Here is an 18,784-nt window from a genome sequence, read left to right on the forward strand (position 1 = left end):
ATTTCACCCAGCATAGTGTCCTCAAGATTCATCCATGTTGTGCCACGGATCAGAATGTCCCCGCTTATACCACCTCCTCAAAGGGTGCCCCATCAGGACCTCAAGCATCGTTGACTGGTTGGCCTGTTTTTGTGTTTCGTATATAACGGAATCTTACACCGATGTTCCTTTCTGTCCAGCTTCCTTCACTCAACACGCACTCTGTAAGGTTTCATGTGACAAGTGGCAGTCTTTCACTGCATGCTATGCCATTTATTTATCCTCCCTCTTGTTGTCGAGGGGGATTCAGATTATTTCCAGTTTGGGGCTATTATGAAGATCGCCACTGTGAACAACCTTGTGTGTGCCTTTGGCATACACAGGTTCACGGTTCTGTTGGGTAACTATCCAGGACTCAGGAGGGGAATCTCCGGGTGGTCGTGCGGGGACGTGACTAATTTCAGCAGCAGCTCCCAACCCATCTCCCAAAGTGGTTGGACCATGTGCTCTGGATTGAACTGTGTCCTCCCTCCTCCAGTTCATACATAGAAGTCCCAACCCCCAGCACCTGAGAATGTGACCTTAATTGGAAGTGGGGTCATTGTGGGAAGATGAGGTCATTAGGGGGGACCCCAATCCAGTATGACTGCTGGGGGGAGGAGGTGGGGGAGGAATTTGGCCGCAGAGACAGACATGCACACAAGGAGGACGTCACGCGGAGGTGAGGGTGGGGACCACAGCAATGCCTCTGCAAGCCAAGGAACCACTAAAGGGTGTTTTCAGTGAATCCCCAGACTCCAGGAGAGAGGCATGGGGCAGGTTTTCCCTGGAAGCCTCCAGAAGGAACCAGCCTTGTCGACACCCTGATCTTGAACGTCTGACCTCCAAGCACCGTGAGACAATAAATTTCCGTTGTTTTAGGCCACGCAGTTGTGGTTCTTCGTTACCCAGACACAGGACCCTCATCCACCATGTCACCTTCCCATGAGCAGCGTGTGACGATTACAGATCCTCTAGGCTTTCCAGCACCTGGCAGTATGTGTCTTTCTCATTTGGGCCTTTCTGCTTGGTGGCAGCAGCATTAGATGTGCTTTTAAAGGTGAGCTTTTAAAGCCACTCTTGGGGGCCCCACATTGTGCAGATGGCCCAGAGCTGATGAGCCACCCTAAAGCTCCCCTGCTCTGGCGGCTGATGCCAAGGCTTCTCCAGCACGGAGGTTAACTCCATGGGCTCTGGGATCCAATCCCATGTTCGTCACCAGCTGGCTCCGTGACCTTGGGCTGGCACTTTTGTCTTTCTGGGCCTCAGTTTCCCCAACCATAAAATGGGCACGATGATAAAATAGGGTATCCTGACTAACTAAGCTAATGGCTGATGTACTTAGAAGAGTGTCTGGCACGAGTAAGTACTTCATAAGCACTGCTTTTTTATATTTCTCTCTTTCTTTCTCTCTCTCTCTTCTGGATTTTCATCCCTTCCTTTTACTTCCTTCTTGGCACAGTGTTCTGTTCTCCCAGAGAAGAATGTTCTACTTGTGGACTTCTCCCCACCTTGAAAACTGAGCTGGGCGCTTCCAGGAATATTTTTGAGATTGACATTGAGGCTGCAAGGCACAGAGGAGGGAGACATTTGAGGAAAAGGCTCACAGCCCTGTTGGTTGTCTTGGTGATTTAACCCGGGAGTCAGACTCTGCCTTCATGCACCCTCCTGTAAGGGAAAAGTGTGACTGTGTCAGAGAGGAGGAGGGAACCAGGGGTTCATTTGTGCATTTTGATTGGGCTTTTTTTTTTCTCTCTCCTCGTGGATTTTGGTCTGGGAAGTTCTGAGTTTCATGCTGGTTCCTGAGTCCTGTGAGGGCTGCATGATTAGGAGGGGGCTTTGTGCTTTTAATGATACCTCTCAGGTTTCCCCCCACTAATTGATCCTGTGTTCTATTTCCTTGTCTGGGCTGCCAGAGCTCTAGGACTCCACAGGCCACGGACATTTAAGAGCAGAGCTCCCCCTTCTCCCACCTGTCAGGTCATACCTGAATCCCACTGAACACTCACCCGCTTTCCCTCCTCACCTCCCACAGAGCAACGATGCCTCAGGGAACACTTGGAACTGGTTGTACTTCATCCCCCTCATCATCATTGGCTCCTTTTTTATGCTGAACCTCGTGCTGGGTGTGCTATCAGGGTAAGTGTCTGGTACTCTCCCCATCCCACTCCCCGTCACTATCTTCTGACCATAAAGAGGCCATCGAACCTTTGTTTTCATACTCCAGGCAGAGGCAGAGAGTAGGCTTCTTCCCTTGTCTTGGGTTAGCCAGAAAGTTATTAGCAAGTCAGGTACAGATGCACAGGCTGTGCACTGCTGAGAGCACCCAGTAAAAGGACTCAAGGGGGCTGAAATCCAGTGCAACTTCGACTCACAACCCTGCACCCCTGGCACTGAGCAACCTCCACCCAGGAAAAGGGAGCTTCTTTCCAATGCAGACCTCTCATTCAGAAGTCTTTCCCAGCACACAGCCCATCACACAAGAAAATTCTATAGAGCGCTACTTCCTATAATTAACATTAAAAAAAAAAAAAAACCCAGTAGATTGGGTTTTCCCCTTCCTGTTTTCCAAATGGAAAATCTCAATATACAGTCAAGCATGCATTTCCATGACATATATTGTCCCGTATCCCCAAGATCGGGTATTGGGTGTTTTGTGGGGTTTTTTGGCTTAATCATAAATAGATTTTCTTTTTCTCATCACAAGAAGTCTGGGGAGCGGCATAGTGGCTCCACGGTGCCATCAGGGACCCCAGTTCCTTCTGGTTTTCTGCTCTGACGTCCTTACCAGGCAGAGGCTTTCGGTCTCGTGGATGCCTCATGGTCTGAAAGTGGCTGCCTCACACTCACAAGAGAGCCACCGCATGTTCCAAACACGAAGAGGAGGGAGGAGAAGGGAAAGGGGGGGAGGGCATATACGAGGGAAGGGAGGCTGTGGCAGGAAATCAGCTTGTGTCTCCTTGGCCTAACCTAAAAGAGGGTTTCAAATCTTCTTCACCCGGGAGTGCAGAGAATGAGAAGGCGGTGTGCAGCCTTCGGTTTGACTTGTTTCCTCTAGCTGGGGTGCAGCTGTTGGATAATGTGGGAAGCTGGCAGAAACACCCCCATCCCTGTGGTGCTCTCCCAGAAGACCTGAATCCTCGTGTTAAAGTCCACTGCCCTCCTGGGGTTTTCGAACCCCTAAATACGCATGCACACACACACACACACACACACGCACACACACACAGAGTCCCTAAAACATTTACAACGGCCAGACCCGGCTCTTTCCTGCTTCTGCAGGGAGTTTGCCAAAGAAAGGGAGCGGGTGGAGAACCGGCGGGCCTTTCTGAAACTGAGGAGGCAGCAGCAGATCGAACGGGAGCTCAACGGGTACATGGAGTGGATCTCAAAAGCAGGTGAGGCCCATTCATCCTGGGGCCTGGGAACCGAAATCCCAGGCCCCGGAGCGCGCACGGAGTCATGCCCGCGGCTTGAAGGTGGGTGAGGGGAGGGCCTGAGGGGGGAGCAAAGAGGGCCCCTGACCAAGGAGCCCCACTTCCCGGAGGCCGGAATCTGGGCTATGGCAGCGGGACTTCCGGGGTGAAGCCAGGATAGGACATCGCCTCCTCCGTTCCCGTCAACTTTAGTTTACGTCCCAGCCCTGCCGCCGCCGCCTAGCAGCGTACCTCCCTTGCCTGTGCCTCGGTTTCTTGGGTGGTTCAATGGAGACACGCTCACGCCTACCTTCCAGGGCTGTGGAGTGTGCAGTGAGGTGGTCCACACAGCAGGCACGTGTTTATTGGCTCAGCCATTCCCAATGCTTATGGAGCACCCACTCTAGGCTCTGAGGATGTGACAGAACAAAAGATGGGGCTCCGACGTTCTAGTGAGGGAGACAGAAAAGAAACAAGTACGGACAACGCGGGGTGCTCCCCAGTGCCAAGGAGAAAAATAACGCAGCTTAGGAAGTAGAAAAGAGTTGGAGGAGGTGGGCTGGTCAGAGAGGATCTCTCCGAGGAGGTGATGTCCGAGCAGACCCGAAGGAAGCCGTGTGGATGTCTAGCGAAGGGTGTTCCGGGCAGAGGGGATAGCAGGTGCAAAGGTCCTGGGGTAGGGGCAGCGTTGAGTCATAGCAAAGAAGCCGGTGTGGCTGGAGCAGGGACACGCAGGGCAGATGGGGAGGAAAGGAGGGCAGGGAGGTGGCGGGGGCCGAATCAGGCAAGGCCTTATGAGGAAGCTGGGTCTCATATTGAGGGACGTGGAGGTGGTGCTCGCTCTCCTGCTCTTGCTGACGTGGGCTGCGAGGCAGGAAGAACCGAGCAGCACGCTGCTGGCTGGTTGAGCTGCCGCGATCAGCAAGAGGAGAGCGAAGGTGGCCGGGCAGACCCTTGCCCTTCTGGTCCGAGGGAACGCGTCCCAGGAGAGCCCCGTAGACGCTGGAGCTTAACTCTGTGCTCTTCCTCCTCAGAAGAGGTGATCCTCGCCGAGGATGAAACCAACGGGGAGCAGAGGCATCCCTTTGATGGTAACTGCTCTGAACCTGGCTCGGGGGGTGGGGGGGGTGGCTCCCGGGGGGAGACCAGAGCAGCCAGTGCTGGGGGAACAGGCTGTTTGGTTGTCAGGGGCCTCCAGGGGATGGATGTTCAGAGCCCAGGTGACACCAAGAACAAACACAAGACCAGGTCAGGACCAGGAGGATACAGGGAATGGCAGGAATCTGCGGCTTTCGGGAATTTCAGGACGTTGGCGCAGGTTTTTTGTGTTCTGGCCTGCCCTTTCTGCTTTAACCCCGTGCCTCGGTTTTCCGCATCCGTGAAATGGGCATTATGATAATAATACCCACCTCATCGGATAGTTTATGAAGATTACATTAATGCTTGCAAATACAACGCCTACCTGACTCGAGGTCATGACTCACCGTCTGTGTTTGCTGAGTAAATAAATGGCCAAGAATCCGGCTTACTGTTCAGGACCGTGGTCTCACGGTTGGAAATTCCGTGAGACAGAGCAAGGGCTTTGGATCGAAAATACCAGGCGAGAGCAGGAAGTAAAGGAGCTAGGGTTTATCTCGGAGGGTTACAAAATGGATTTTACTACTTGCGGGGGAGGGGAAGAGGTGACCCACGGGGGTGTCTAAATCATTTTGTTGGAAGCGTGTGCCTGAACTCACTGTCCCCTGGAGAGCCCGTGGGGGAGGAGCGGAACCTACATGCTGAGCAAAGGGATCCGCAGTCCCGGCCGATACTAAAGGTCAAGGGTGGGCTGCCTTCATTAGGGGTCACTGTATATCCGGTCCCAGGCAGCCCCCAGGGGCAATGACAACTGAGAGCCCAGACCTCGGCCTCTAAAGTCAGACCGAACAGGACGTGGTTCTCGTCTTGACCCCTTGGGCAAAGTCATGTAACCCCTCCCCCCCGAGCCTCGGTCTCCCCGTCTGCAAAATGGGCATACTCTTCCCTCCCACCAGACCGGATTGGCGTGAGGGTTAAACCCAACACCCCGGCAGAGAGTCCTGTCCAAAAGGGTGACGTCTTTTTCTCTTGCCATGTTTCCATTGTTGGAGCTCTGCGGAGAGCCACCATAAAGAAAAGCAAGACCGACCTGCTCAACCCCGAGGAGGCTGAGGACCAGCTGGCCGACATCGCCTCCGTGGGTGAGTCCGTCCGGCTGCCTCCTGGCGCTCGGCTGTCACCGATGGCGTCAGAGATGCGCGCTGAAGGCCTGGGACCCTCCAGGCCTGCACTTGGATCCCTACTCTGCCCCTTGCCACCTTTGTCTCCTGGAGGAGGTGACGCGATTATGAGAATAACAGCGGCGCCTCCCTCCTGATACCGTCCGTGGAGCTTAAACTAAATAATCCACAGTAAGCATTCAGAAGGGCGCCCGGCAGAGCATAAGCTCCCAGTAATGATATTACGATTCGTCAGTACTCACGGAGGGGCTGCTCTTACGAAGGGCCGGCTGTGAATAGGATGGGAAACCAAATCCCGACCCGCGTGGGCCTTGCGGTCCAGGGCAGGACGCCGATGTTAAACAGGTAGTTCCCGAAATAAGCCTGTCGTGATCGTGGCGCTGCTGAGGAGACGCCCCGGGTTTGGCGTGCTCTGGAAGAATGGGGGGTGGTCAGGGAAGGCTTCTCGGAGGAGGTGACATTGAAGCTGAGGACTGCAGGATGAGTATAGGAGTTGGCCGTGGCTGTGAAAGCAGAGAGAGCCAGGCGGGAGGCTGTGCTCGGTCTGTTGCTGTCGGTTCTTGCCAAGGGCAGAGCCTGGGGAGGAGGGGACATTTGCTCTTTCCCTGCGTGCCCCTCCTGATTGAGACCGTGTTGCCTCCGACCTTCTCCGGAGAGACTAGATTATATTTTGAACAAAAAACTTTTTTCTTTGAGAGAGAGAGAGAGACAGAGAGAGCAAGCGGAGACGGGGGCAGAGAGAGAGGGAGAGAGAGAGAACCCCAAGCAGGCCCCATGCTGTCGGCACAGAGCCCGATGTGGGACTCAAACTCACGAACCTGAGCCCAAACCAACCTGAGTCAGGTGCTGAACCGACTGAGCCACCCGGGCGCCCTGAAGTGGGTTTTTAAACATTCCCAGTAATGAAAGTGGGAGAGCATCCAGGCAGGGGAAGTAGAAAGCCTTTAAAGGGAGGGAGGGGAGGAAGGAAGGGGAGAAGGGAATTCAACGTGTACACGTGGTTCTGATCCACGGGCACCAACCCTTCCATACTCTGCTGTTTTCGCTCCCCCCTGGTTTTTGACCTTGTGCGCTGGGTTTTGACATCATTTCCACTGCAGTCCCATCCTCCCGGAGGGTGGCGTCCCCGTAGTCGTTTGCTTAGCCGTGGCTCTGTCCTATGGTGTTGGAGTTTCCAGTGTTTTGCCCCCACAGAGGAGCACCACCGCGAGCATTTATGTACAATTACTGCCCCCACCCTTTGGGCGTGTTTCCTTGGGGATAATTACAGGATCAAAGATACCAACAGCTTTTCAACTCATTATTCACAGAGCCCTTCTGGGTTTCAGAAACACCGAACCCATGTATAAACCTGCCAAGCACTCATACGTTCAACGGATTCCCCCCTCCCCAGCCACTGCGTATATTGCCCATTTAATTCCCTTTCCCAGCTAAGTAGGTCTGTAATGACACCTTCAAGCTCGTTTCAATTTGCATTTTTAATTTCTAGCCACAACCCTCTTTTGCCTTGTAATGCTGGACTAGACGTCCTTCGACTTGTGGGTGCATCTGTGTCCCTCCTCCCACAGCAAGTTCAAGAACGGGAGCACTCCCAGCAGTGCTCTGTGTGTTTGATCCGTTACGTCTGGCTCACCCACCAAAAGATTGGCATACTCGAGTCAGGATCGCCACTGTGGATAAGATTGGGTACCTGCTCCTCACCGGTGGAGAGGTTCTTTTTCATCAGTCATTCTAGAAAAGATGGAAAAGTGATACTACCCGATGTTGGCAAGGATGTGGGGAAATGGGCATTGTCGCGTGCTGAGGGTAGGAGTTTGGTTTGCACGGTTTCCACCGCGTGGTTGGGTATTATTTAACTGTAGATGTTCCTATTCTTTGACCCGGCATTTCTGCTTCAAAAATATTTCTTCCACGTGTGCAAAAGTTCGATGCCTCTTCTCAACAGCGTTGTCTCTGGTGTTCAAAAGAGTGAGAACCAAAAGAGCCCGGCTGGCTCTGTCGGTAGAGCGTGCAACTCTTGATCCAGGGGTGGTGAGTTGGAGCCCCGTGTTGGGTAGAGAGATTACTTAAAATCTTTTAAGTGAAAACACACACAAGAAAATAGAGTGAAAACCAGAGACAACCCGCATGCCCAGAAATGGGGAGACGACTGAAGAAATTGCAGTATTTACGTACGATGGACTGTTACGCAGCCAGGAAAAAGAACATGGCTGCTGCTCGCATGGAAAGATGTTTGAAAGCGATTTCTCAGTGAAAAAACCAAGTGGCACGGCATTATGTAAAATGTATGATCCCATTGCAAGAACAATATTAAGTATGAGACGTACTTAAAAGTGTGGAAAAGTGTGAGGGATTTTCTTTCACTTTCTACACGACAATTTTCTAAAACGTACAAATTAGTGACAGGCATTTCTTTTGAATCAGAAAAGTAATTAAGTACGGTTGAAGTTACTTAAAAGCAACACAGACTGGGGGCGCCTGGGTGGCTCAGTCAGTTGAGTGTCTTGACTCTCGATCTCGGCTCAGGTCACGATCTCATGGTCGTGAGACTGAGCCCCGAGTTGGTCTCTGTGCTGACAGTGTGGAGCCTCCTTGGGATTCTCTCTCTGTCTCTGTCTCTCTCTCTCTCCCTCTGCCCCTCCCCACCCTGTGCTCTCGCTCTCTTTTAAAAAATTAATTAAGTACGTAAGCAAGTAGGTAAAAAATATTTTTAATTTTTTTTTTTTTTACATTTATTTATTTTTGAGACAGAGAGAGACAGAGCATGAACGGGGGAGGGTCAGAGAGAGGGGGACACAGAATCTGAAACAGGCTCCAGGCTCTGAGCCGTCAGCACAGAGCCCGACGCGGGGCTCGAACTCACGGACCGTGAGATCATGACCCGAGCCGAAGTCGGACGCTTAACCGACTGAGCCACCCAGGCGCCCCAGGTAAAAAATATTTTTTAAAAAAGCAACAAGAGACTGATTATGAGGACTCTGATAGCTATACAGGCTGGGAAGAATTTGGTGGAAAAGCAGAGAAAGCTTCACGAAGGAGGCGTTTGTTGTTTTGGTTTTTGGTTTTGGTTTTTGAAAAAAATGTTTTTAATGTTCATTTAATTTTTGAAAGAGAGAGAGAGACAGAGCGTGAGCACAGGAGAGGCAGGGAGAGAAAGGAGACCCAGAATCCAAAGCAGACTCCAGGCTCCGAGCCGCCAGCACAGAGCCCGACGCGGGGCTCGAACCCACGAGCGGTGAGATCGTGACCTGAGCTGAAGTCCACCGCTTGAGCGACTGAGCCACCCAGGCGCCCGGGGCGGGGGGGGGGGGGGTTTGTTTCTAAGCTGGGCTTTCTGTGGAATGGGGAGAGAGCATCCATTTGCGACGGCTGCCATAATAAAATAGCATAGGCTTGGGGGGCTTAACAGCAGAAGACTGGAGACTGGAGTTCTGGAGACTGGAGCTCCTAGCTCAAGGCGTCCATCAGGGTTGGCTGCTTCTGAGGCCTCCCTCCAAGGCTGTAGACCACCTACAGGACCTGAGTTTACGTTATAATTCGCTCGTTGAAGAACCTAGCTCCAAAGAGGCTCACATTCCGAGGTACTAGGGGATAAGACTCTGGCATATGAATCTAGGGGATCCAGGTCAGTACATAACAGGGGGGCCAGCCAAGAAGCCATGAGAGAGACTCACAGATGATTTGTCCGTGGGAGACCCTGCTCTTGAATTTGTGGCCGACGTAAGAGACCTTGCTCCTTGGAGAATGCAGTTCCAGGCTGGTGTGGGATAAGCACGTGATAAGGGGAAGGACGGGGAGCCAGAGTAGGAAACGGTCGGACTAAGAGCCATGGTTGTCCCGTGCCCTTTCTGTTAACAGAGCAGGCGACGTTCAGCTCTCCAGACGGGTCCCGGACGTAGGCCAGGGCCTCGGTGTCCCCGGACCAGGTTTGCCCCGGGCAAACCCACCAAACTCCAGCCCCTTTGCCTGATGGCTCAGAAACGCACAGGAAGGGGCCCCCGCTCCAGCCAGTACCCCAAAGGACACCTCTGGAATTCCAGTTCTGACCAGGAAATGACTTGACTTTCGTTTCCGTAAGTGAGACCAGCTAAGCGTTTCGGAATGAGGCCGGAGCCGTGCGTCTGCTGTCGAACCCTGGACGGCAGCGAGCACAGCCTTGCGCGGTTGGTGTTTCTCCCGCGCGGTCCAATCAGCCGCTGAGCGCCTCACAAAGCCGTCTCGTCTGCAGCTGACGAACATACTGCCGAATTCTGGAATTTGAGTCGTTTATAGGAACAGCTGAGCCGTGAATGGAAGCTGCCATCACAACCAGCTCTTCAGGAAAATCAGATTCCTTTTAGATGACTTTTGATCGGAAGCTCTGCGCGGGCTGTATCCGTCTGCCTGGGCCGCGTAACATAGTGTCAAAACTGGGCGATTGCTCGAATTCAACCCGCAACTTGGGCAGGAGGACCCGTTTCAACTTATGGACGATTTCAGGGCCACGTAAAGTGCCCCAAGTCCCCATCTTAAGCCTTGGTGGTGACAGGCTGCTGTCCTCATGGCAGGACATTCCAGACCACTACTGGTCACCTGTGGCTCTTGATCCCTCGGGCAGAGCCAGTGTGAGCAAAGAGGTACTTCATTCTTCTAATCAGATTTAGAAGTCTTAGCCCAAGAAAAAGAGCGTGAAACGTCTCTTTAACGTATTTCTATACTGATGCCGTGTTGAAATGATAACGTTTTGGGTCTGTTGGGTTCCATAAAATCTCTTATTAAATTTTTTTTAATGTTGATTTATTTTAGAGAGAGAGAGAGAGAGAGAGACAGAGCGCAAGCGGGGTGGGGGAGGCAGAGAGAGAGGGAGACACAGAATCCCGAGCAGACTTCAGGCTCTGAGCCATCAGCACAGAGCCCCACAGAGGGCTCGAACCCACGAACCGTGGGATCGTGACCTGAGCTGAAGTCGGACGCTTAACCGACTGGGCCATCCAGGCGCCCTGTCTTACGAAAATATTTGTAGAATCTAAGAATTGCCTGCAATTGCCATTCCAGAGAAAAGCTAGAGACAGGAATGTATAGAGAAGGGGAGCATGGGTCCAAGTGAGCGTGAGATACAATCCAGGTGGCAATACGCAGCTAGCAGGGACCTAGCACGTAGTAGGTGTTCAGTTAACATGCACTTCCCTTTTCCTTCCCAGTGGGTGCTGTGCTTGTGGGATATGTCTCTGGGCCAGTGATCAGGAAAGACTTGCTCAATAAATTGGCACATGAACTCGGTCTTCACTGGAGCACTGGGGGTTCTAGTCGAAGATTATGATGGCCATGGTGGCCAGCATGGGGCTAAGGCGTATTCTCCCAGCAGCCCTGTGAGTGAGCAGTGTGGTTGTCCCAGTTTACAAACGGAGGCACGGAGGCCCCAAGATGCGAGGTGTCTTGGCCAAGGTCTCCTGGTGGTTGGCAGTGGAACGGGTTTTCGGTGGGGCTCCAGCAGGAGTGGGGGGTGGGGAGCCTCCCGCCCACTGTGACTGAGCTCTCCCTCCTCCTCCCCACGGAACATCCCAAGCTGACCTGAGACCTTCAAAAGTCTCAATTCTTTGTCATGCCCTGTGGACGCCTGCGGATCTGGGCGCATCTTTGGGAGCTGCCAGAAATGCCCCAACTGAGAAGGGGCCGTGAGGAGCCCCGCTGGGGTTCTCAACGCCTGTGAGGTCAGGCAGCGATGGACATGAGGGAGAGAGGGTCCCGCCTCCAGGGCTGGCCAGCTGCCGCCGAGCGGGCATGTGTGTTTAAAATTTTGTGCGTGGGAAGGGAGGGGAGTGGCGCCCTGGGAGACGTTTGCCGCGTCCCATGATGCACCTGCTGGGTGGACGAATGAGTGAATGGACAAATCAACCAATGAGCGCATGAATCGATGAACAAGCTGGTGAACAGGGGAAAGAATGAATGAGCCAAAGAACAGTCAACCAACAAACGAATGCCCTTGAAGGTGTTCAAGAAGAGATCATTCAGAAGATAGGAGCTGCGAACCTACCCCTAAACCTGTCCGCTCTCAGTGCGTGGCATCTCGGTCCCTCCAGGGGCTCAGGCCAAAGACCTTGGCTCCTCTGTCTCTCTCACACCCACACTCGACCGGCAGCAGGCGTTGAAATCTCCCTGAAGTAACACATCCCCAGTCTGCCCACTCTTCTGCCTTCCCAGCCACCGCGGAGTCCAGCCGTCATTATTGCTGGCCTGGACCAATGCAGTCACCTCCTCCCTCTTCTTGCCCGGGCCTTCCAGACTGTTCCCCCCCCCCCCCCCCGCAGCAGCTAGAGGGCACTTGTGAGCAGCTGAGTCAGCTCTCCCCGCGGCCCCGTAAAGCCCCGCTCCGCTCGTTCCGCACGGTCCCCACCCTGCCCTCAGCTCCTCCTTCTCTCCCCCTCATCTTCTCCACTCCAGCCATACTGGTTTCCTTATGCCATTCCCCAGATAGGTCAGGCAGGCAGATTTCTGCCTCCGGACCTTTGCACTTACTGTTTCCTCTGCCCACAAATACTAAGGGGGCTTAAACCAACGCCTTCACCTTGACCGCTTGGCTTGAATATGGCAGCCTGCCCCATGGTCCCTCCTGAGGCTCCCCAGCCCCTTACACTACTGTGCTTTTTCTTTTTGCCAAAGCACATTGCACCTTCCATCACATTATTACTTTTTTTTTTTTTTTTTTTTTTTTTACCATATTTGCTCTCTCTCTCCCCAAATGGAGATTAGTCCCAGGAAGGCAGGGCTCTGCTAACTCGAGTGTCCTAAACACCTGGAGTAGAGCCTGGCACACAGTAGATGCTCCACCAGCAAAAGTGTATGCAGGCAGATTCTTTGCTGCTCACGTCTAAAGTGAAGTGTCCACGGAAACTAAATGTCCTAGCCACACCTCTTCCTGGAGGCTCTCCAGGAGTTCTCCCTGCAGCGAGGGTCCTGAGCAGAAGCTCCTTCCTCATTCCCCCACCGTGGCATGACCCCCAGAGCCATCAGATGCGGCAGAAGAGGGAGACGCAGGAGGTTGGCATCATCAGTGGAGGGCCATCTGTCTCCCCGTGACATCCAGAGCTCTCGTTGGCCGTTTCTGATACTATTATCTTTGCCTTCCTGTAAGCTCCAGCTCTGGAACGCTACGTCCCTGGGTCATGGTGGTTCCCCCCGGGGGGCTAGACGGCTCGCCCGGGAGGCTGATGGATCCCCTGGCCAGATTCTGTGCCTGGGCCGCGCGGTGGTTAATTGCCTCCACAGGAACGCCCTGACCTTCTCCGTCCTCTCCTCGGCAGGGTCTCCCTTCGCCCGAGCCAGCATTAAAAGTGCCAAGCTGGAGAACTCGACTTTTTTTCACAAAAAGGAGAGGAGGATGCGTTTCTACATCCGCCGCATGGTCAAAACTCAGGCCTTCTACTGGACTGTGCTCAGTCTGGTAGCCCTCAACACTCTGTGTGTTGCTATTGTTCACTACAACCAGCCCGAGTGGCTCTCCGACTTCCTCTGTGAGTACCGCCCGGCCCCGCCCCTGCCCACTCCCGCTCCCTTCCTCACACCCTTTCCCACCTGTGGCGCCGCGTGTTCCTTCCTTACCCCTTGTTGAGTCTGCCCTTTGATGTGGACGTGTTTGCAGCTGGCACCTCAACTGAGTCTTTGGGCCTGAGGGGCTGGAAGCTGGAATTCAGGCCACCAAATACTTCTGTGATTTTTTTTTTTTAATTTTTTAATGTTTATTTATTCTTTGAGAGAGAGAGACGGAGAGAGAGAGAGAACAAGCAGGGGAGGGGCAGAGAGAGGGAGATCATAGGAATCCCAAGCGGGCTCCGGGCTCCGAGCTGTCAGCGCAGAGCCCAGTGCGGGGCTCGAACTCAAAAACCGCAAGATCGTGACCTGAGCTGAAGTCGGATATTTAACTGACTGAACCACCCTGGTGCCCCTGTGATGCTTTTTTTTTTTTTTTCAACGTTTTTTATTTATTTTTGGGACAGAGAGAGACAGAGCATGAACGGGGGAGGGGCAGAGAGAGAGGGAGACACAGAATCGGAAACAGGCTCCAGGCTCTGAGCCATCAGCCCAGAGCCTGACGCGGGGCTCGAACTCACGGACCGCGAGATCGTGACCTGGCTGAAGTCGGACGCTCAACCGACTGCGCCACCCAGGCGCCCCCCTGTGATGCTTTTTAAAAGAGAGGCATAAGGGTGCTGGTGAAGGGGGCATTGGAAGAGAGACAGAAAGGGGTAGAGACTACAGGACAGCCAGATGGAGACAGAAACACACATGCAATTAACAGGTAATGTCTCTGGGGATGTTAAAATGAGTGATTTGTGGTTGAGAGAGGGGGATGCTTTAGGGGCAGAGAGTGGCCCTTATGTTGCCCCCATTTTCTCTGCTTCTCCCCTCTTCTTTCAAGCCTTCTTCTTCCTGCCCCCCCCCCGCCCCCGCCACTTTCCTCTCTAGCCCTTTATGACCTCCTTATATCCAGGATTCATTCCTAGAAGATCCGCCCCAACAACTATGAGAACATCTGGCTCCTTCAATGGCTACCAGGACCCTTAAGGGCTTGCCTTTCTGGGCCTATTCCAGGTTCCAGGAGTTAGCATGTGATACTATCAGAATTGATGGCCAGGAGGGGGTGAGGAGAAGCAGTGAGAGGTGGGGAGACCTCTGACCGGGATTTAAAAAATAAAGAGCTCTGAGAAATCAATAAGAGTAGAGTCCGGCGGTGGGGAAGGCAAGCGCACACCCTGGCTCTGGCCTGTGGGCCCCGAGGGAGGATTTCCCAACACCGTTTGCCTGCTGGCTGCCCTCCGCCTGCAGCTACTGGCCTGTCTGACTTAGGTTCGTAGCTTCTTGCCCCATCTGGCCTGGTTCGGGGTTGACCCAGACAGCCACTGGAGACAGTCGAGTCTTCAGCCTAGAGAGGCCTAGGAGCCTGGTCCAGGTCATTATTTCCTTGTAACCCTTATTGTTCTCCGTCACATTGGTTGACCCCTCAGGACACTCCCCAGGGGCCAGCTCTCCTTCTGAGAGCCCTGACCTAGTTCCAACCCTCGAAATTGAATTTGGTCCCCGTGGAGTCTTACAAATGAGGACTCTTCTTGTGTTAACCTCCTCTGGTAGTCTATTTTTAATCTCCCATATTCTCCACACTAATCACTTTGCTCTGTCTGTCCTGGTTCAGGAACAGAGAGTTGGGACTCCCCGTCCTGGGCTTCTGTGTCTGTAAAGGTCCGTTAGTTATCCCCATTTGAGGAAAAGGAGACACAGAGAGGTTAAGTGACTTGCCCAGGAACACACAGCTAGTGAGTGACAAAGCCAGGATTTGAACCCAGAATCCAAACTGTGACTAATGACAGATCCCTGCCCTGGGGTCACCAGATGACCTGGGTTCTCAGTGCCCGCTCTGCTCCTAACTCATCGTGTGACCCCAGACAAGTCACTACCGACAGCCAGACATCAGCAGAAAGCGTCTTCGTTTATAAAGCACCCTTTTATTTTATTTGCCACAAAGAAAGAAAGCAGGGCTACTATCTTAAACGAGGACATGTCGATTTTAAGATACACCCCAATTTCCCAGATGTCAAACTGAACAAAAGCGTGTGTCTTAGAATCCGTGAAGTGTGGTCGTTTCTCGGGGTCTCAGATTTCTCATCTGGAAATTGGGTTTATTGGGCCCTGAAAGTTCTTCCCGACCCTCCAGGGCTACAGACAATTGTCTCAGGTCTTGTGCATTGCCAGCAACCAGGTTGCCATGGTAACTAGGGGGCAGGTTTCCCAAAGTTGTTTCTGGTGGTTCTCGGAATGCACCAGAAGTTACAGCCAGATGTCCCTCGCTGATATGTTGGCCTGACGATCCCAGAGACCCTGGTTTCCCTCAGATCCTAGGAGCTCCCTGGAGTCCAAAACACTAAGGGGAAGGAGATCCGGTCAGGAATGAGTGTGAAGGACCTTGATGGTTCAAACCACCTCTTAAAAGAATGATAAAAGAAACACCCTTGACTTTCCTTTTTTTTTTTTTTTTTAATGTTTTATTTATTTTTGAGGCGGGGAGGGGCAGAGAGAGAGGACAAGAGAATCCCAAGCAGTCTCTGCACTGCCCGCACCGAGCCCAACGCGGGGCTCGAACCCACGGATCGTGAAATCGTGACCTGAGCCAAAATCGAGAGTCAGACACTCAACCGATTGAGCAACCCAGGCGCCCCAACACCCCTGGCTCTCAGACAGAATTACCTATGTGACCAAAACTGAAACTCTTGGAAGTTTGGGTCCTTTGTCTTCCTTTCTGTTTTCTTCCGCTCAGAAACCCTCCTTACCCCACCAAGAAAGCTCTCTCAGAAAAGGTCTTGAAATTAGCCATTTCTCTGCTGGTGCAAACAAATTCCCATATGTTACCTCTCCCCAGGGCGTTTGGACTATCATGCTTTCTTACCAAAGAACAAAAGTGCTTTATCTTGTCCAAGACTTTTAGACATCAACAAGACAGGATTCTACCGGGGGGCGTCAGATAGGTTTTCCAAGTTGGGAGAAGGGCCGTATCTTAGATTGGTTGCCCCTGAATCTCCAACTAAGCCCCTGACACAAAGGTTACTAAAAGGACACCATTACTTCAGTTTCTCCTTTGGAGCTCAGGCGTGTAAAAGTGGACTTATCATAACTCTTAGATTATGGCATCCTGGGCTCATTGTTATTTTGTTAGTCGGGCAGTTCGTTCGTTCGTTCGTTCATTAGTTTTAAAACGTACTGGGGCGCCTGGGTGGCCCAGTCGGTTGAGCGTCCGACTTCGGCTCAGGTCGCGATCTCGCGGTCCGTGAGTTCGAGCCCCGCGTCGGGCTCTGGGCTGACGGCTCGGAGTCTGGAGCCTGTTTCGGATTCTGTGTCTCCCTCTCTGTCTCTGACCCTCCCCCGTTCATGCTCTGTCTCTCTCTGTCTCAAGAATGAATAAAACGTTAAAAAATTTTTAAAAATAAAAAAATAAAACGTACTAAGCACACAGGAACCCACCAGCCAGCACAAAACCTGAGTCCTTGGCAAGGACCTGTGCCCAGCTGTTATCGTTGAACCAGAGCAAAAAAGTGCATGGTGGAGAGCCATGGAACTTTCCCCACTCCTTTTTTTTTTTTTTTAATTTTTTTTTTCAACGTTTTTTATTTATTTTTGGGACAGAGAGAGACAGAGCATGAACGGGGGAGGGGCAGAGAGAGAGGGAGACACAGAATCGGAAGTAGGCTCCAGGCTCTGAGCCGTCAGCCCAGAGCCCGACGTGGGGCTCGAACTCACGGACCGCGAGATCGTGACCTGGCTGAAGTCGGACGCTTAACCGACTGCGCCACCCAGGCGCCCCTCCCCACTCCTTTTTAAGATCGGCCAGGGGTTGGTGGGTTGGAGGGTGGGGGACAATTGTTGTTCCTCACTTTAACAGTGGAGAAACTGAGGCCCGTGGAAAGGAAGCCTTGCATAATCTTTAGCCAAGGCCCCCAACGACCCTCCTCTCTCCCTGCCTGCCAGGCCAGATGGATGGGGTTGTTATTAACAGGAAAGTCAGAGCCGCCTGGAACACCCCCCCACCCTGCCACGCACTCCACAAACCTAACTTCGTTTCCATTCTCCCCCCTCTCCCTTCTAGACTATGCAGAATTCATTTTCTTAGGACTCTTTATGTCCGAAATGTTTATAAAAATGTACGGGCTTGGGACGCGGCCTTACTTCCACTCTTCCTTCAACTGCTTTGACTGTGGGGTAAGTGCTCTCGTTGATAGGAAGTTCAACTCTCCGGCTCTTGCCAAGAACGGCTGATGCCTGGGCACATCAGAAAGGGGACAGTAGGGTCACGTCTGGACGTGAGAGACGCAGCTGAATGCAGAAGGAATGAGAGGGCAATCCCAGATACTGGTGAGGACACAGAGGTTCCCAAACCTTTAGCCACTGCCAGCGGGAGGGAAACGTTCAGGCCCTCTTTCGTTTATAAAAGTTCCAAACCAAAGGACCCAGTATCCCGTGGCAGCAAGATGGAGAAGTAAACTCTGGCACGGCCATATAATGGAATTCTCCACAGAAAGGAGAGGCGACCAGCCACAGACAGTGACAAAAATCAGCCCGTAGAGCAGGATTCCACTCCGCTCACGTAAGATCAAAAGGATAAAAACTAGACAAGTGTATGTTGGTTAAGGATGATGTTTGAGAACTTTAAAGGGGCAGGGACCTCAAAAACCGTCATGCTCAGTGAAAGAAGCCAGACCCAAAAGGTCACGTACTGCATAATTCCATTTCTGTGAAAGGTCCAGAATAGGCATATCCATAGAGACCAGAAGCAGGTTAGTGGTTGTGGGGAGGAGGAAGGAATGGGGAGTGACTGCTCGTGGGGAGACGGGGTCTCTTGGGGGAGCGATGAAAATGTCTCAGAACTGCATAGAGGTGACGCTGACCCAACATTGTGAACGCGCAAAATGCCACCGGGTTGCATGCTTTAAGTGTTTACTTTGACGTTCTGTGGGTTTCACTTCGATTTCTGAAAAAACGCAAGGAAATGGTTATTGCAGTACCCAGGGGCCCCTCGAGGCTTCTGGGGGTGGAGACCCTCACCCTGCTTCCGTGTGGGGGCATCCTGATTGGGTTCCCGTAAGGTTCGGGGCCAGGGCATGATTTCTAGGGCCCTGGACGCGAGACCAGGTTCTCTGCTCCAGGTTATCATCGGGAGCATCTTCGAGGTCATCTGGGCCGTCATAAAACCCGGCACATCCTTTGGAATCAGCGTGTTACGAGCCCTCAGGTTATTGCGTATTTTCAAAGTCACAAAGTAAGTCTCTGGAGCTCCCCCGGCATCCCAGCAGGGACGGGGATGGGGACCGGGGACGGGCGGGCTCAGCTGACCGGCCTGACCGCCCCTCCCCAACCCGGGCTCTGCTGGCAGGTACTGGGCATCACTCAGGAACCTGGTCGTCTCTCTTCTCAACTCCATGAAATCCATCATCAGCCTGTTGTTCCTCCTTTTCCTGTTCATCGTGGTCTTCGCCCTTTTGGGAATGCAACTCTTCGGCGGCCAGTAAGTGCTCAGCAGACTCCCTGACTTCCGCTTCCCCGGGGTCCCGTGCGGGGACAGAAGTGGGTCTG

The 18,784-nt window shown here is 52.8% G+C and overlaps 1 protein-coding gene across 7 annotated transcripts in view; it reads left to right on the forward strand.

The window, feature by feature from the left end:
• The window catches only part of CACNA1A (calcium voltage-gated channel subunit alpha1 A), a 284,147-nt gene that overhangs the window by 184,648 nt on the left and 80,715 nt on the right, over positions 1 to 18,784 (forward strand). For 5 of the 7 annotated variants that reach the window (XM_058727814.1, XM_058727811.1, XM_058727810.1 and 2 more), the window contains 8 exons: positions 2,054 to 2,157; positions 3,301 to 3,416; positions 4,469 to 4,523; positions 5,556 to 5,653; positions 12,973 to 13,182; positions 17,301 to 17,413; positions 18,358 to 18,470; positions 18,585 to 18,716. In XM_058727814.1, coding sequence (XP_058583797.1) covers positions 2,054 to 2,157; positions 3,301 to 3,416; positions 4,469 to 4,523; positions 5,556 to 5,653; positions 12,973 to 13,182; positions 17,301 to 17,413; positions 18,358 to 18,470; positions 18,585 to 18,716 — 941 coding nt within the window. Of the gene's footprint in view, positions 1 to 2,053; positions 2,158 to 3,300; positions 3,417 to 4,468; positions 4,526 to 5,555; positions 5,654 to 12,972; positions 13,183 to 17,300; positions 17,414 to 18,357; positions 18,471 to 18,584; positions 18,717 to 18,784 lie in introns of all 7 variants that reach the window. The other 2 variants (XM_058727813.1, XM_058727812.1) reach the window with 1 other exon arrangement.

The sequence above is a fragment of the Neofelis nebulosa genome, chromosome 4 (genome assembly GCF_028018385.1).
Source record: "Neofelis nebulosa isolate mNeoNeb1 chromosome 4, mNeoNeb1.pri, whole genome shotgun sequence".
Classification (NCBI taxonomy): domain Eukaryota; kingdom Metazoa; phylum Chordata; class Mammalia; order Carnivora; family Felidae; genus Neofelis; species Neofelis nebulosa.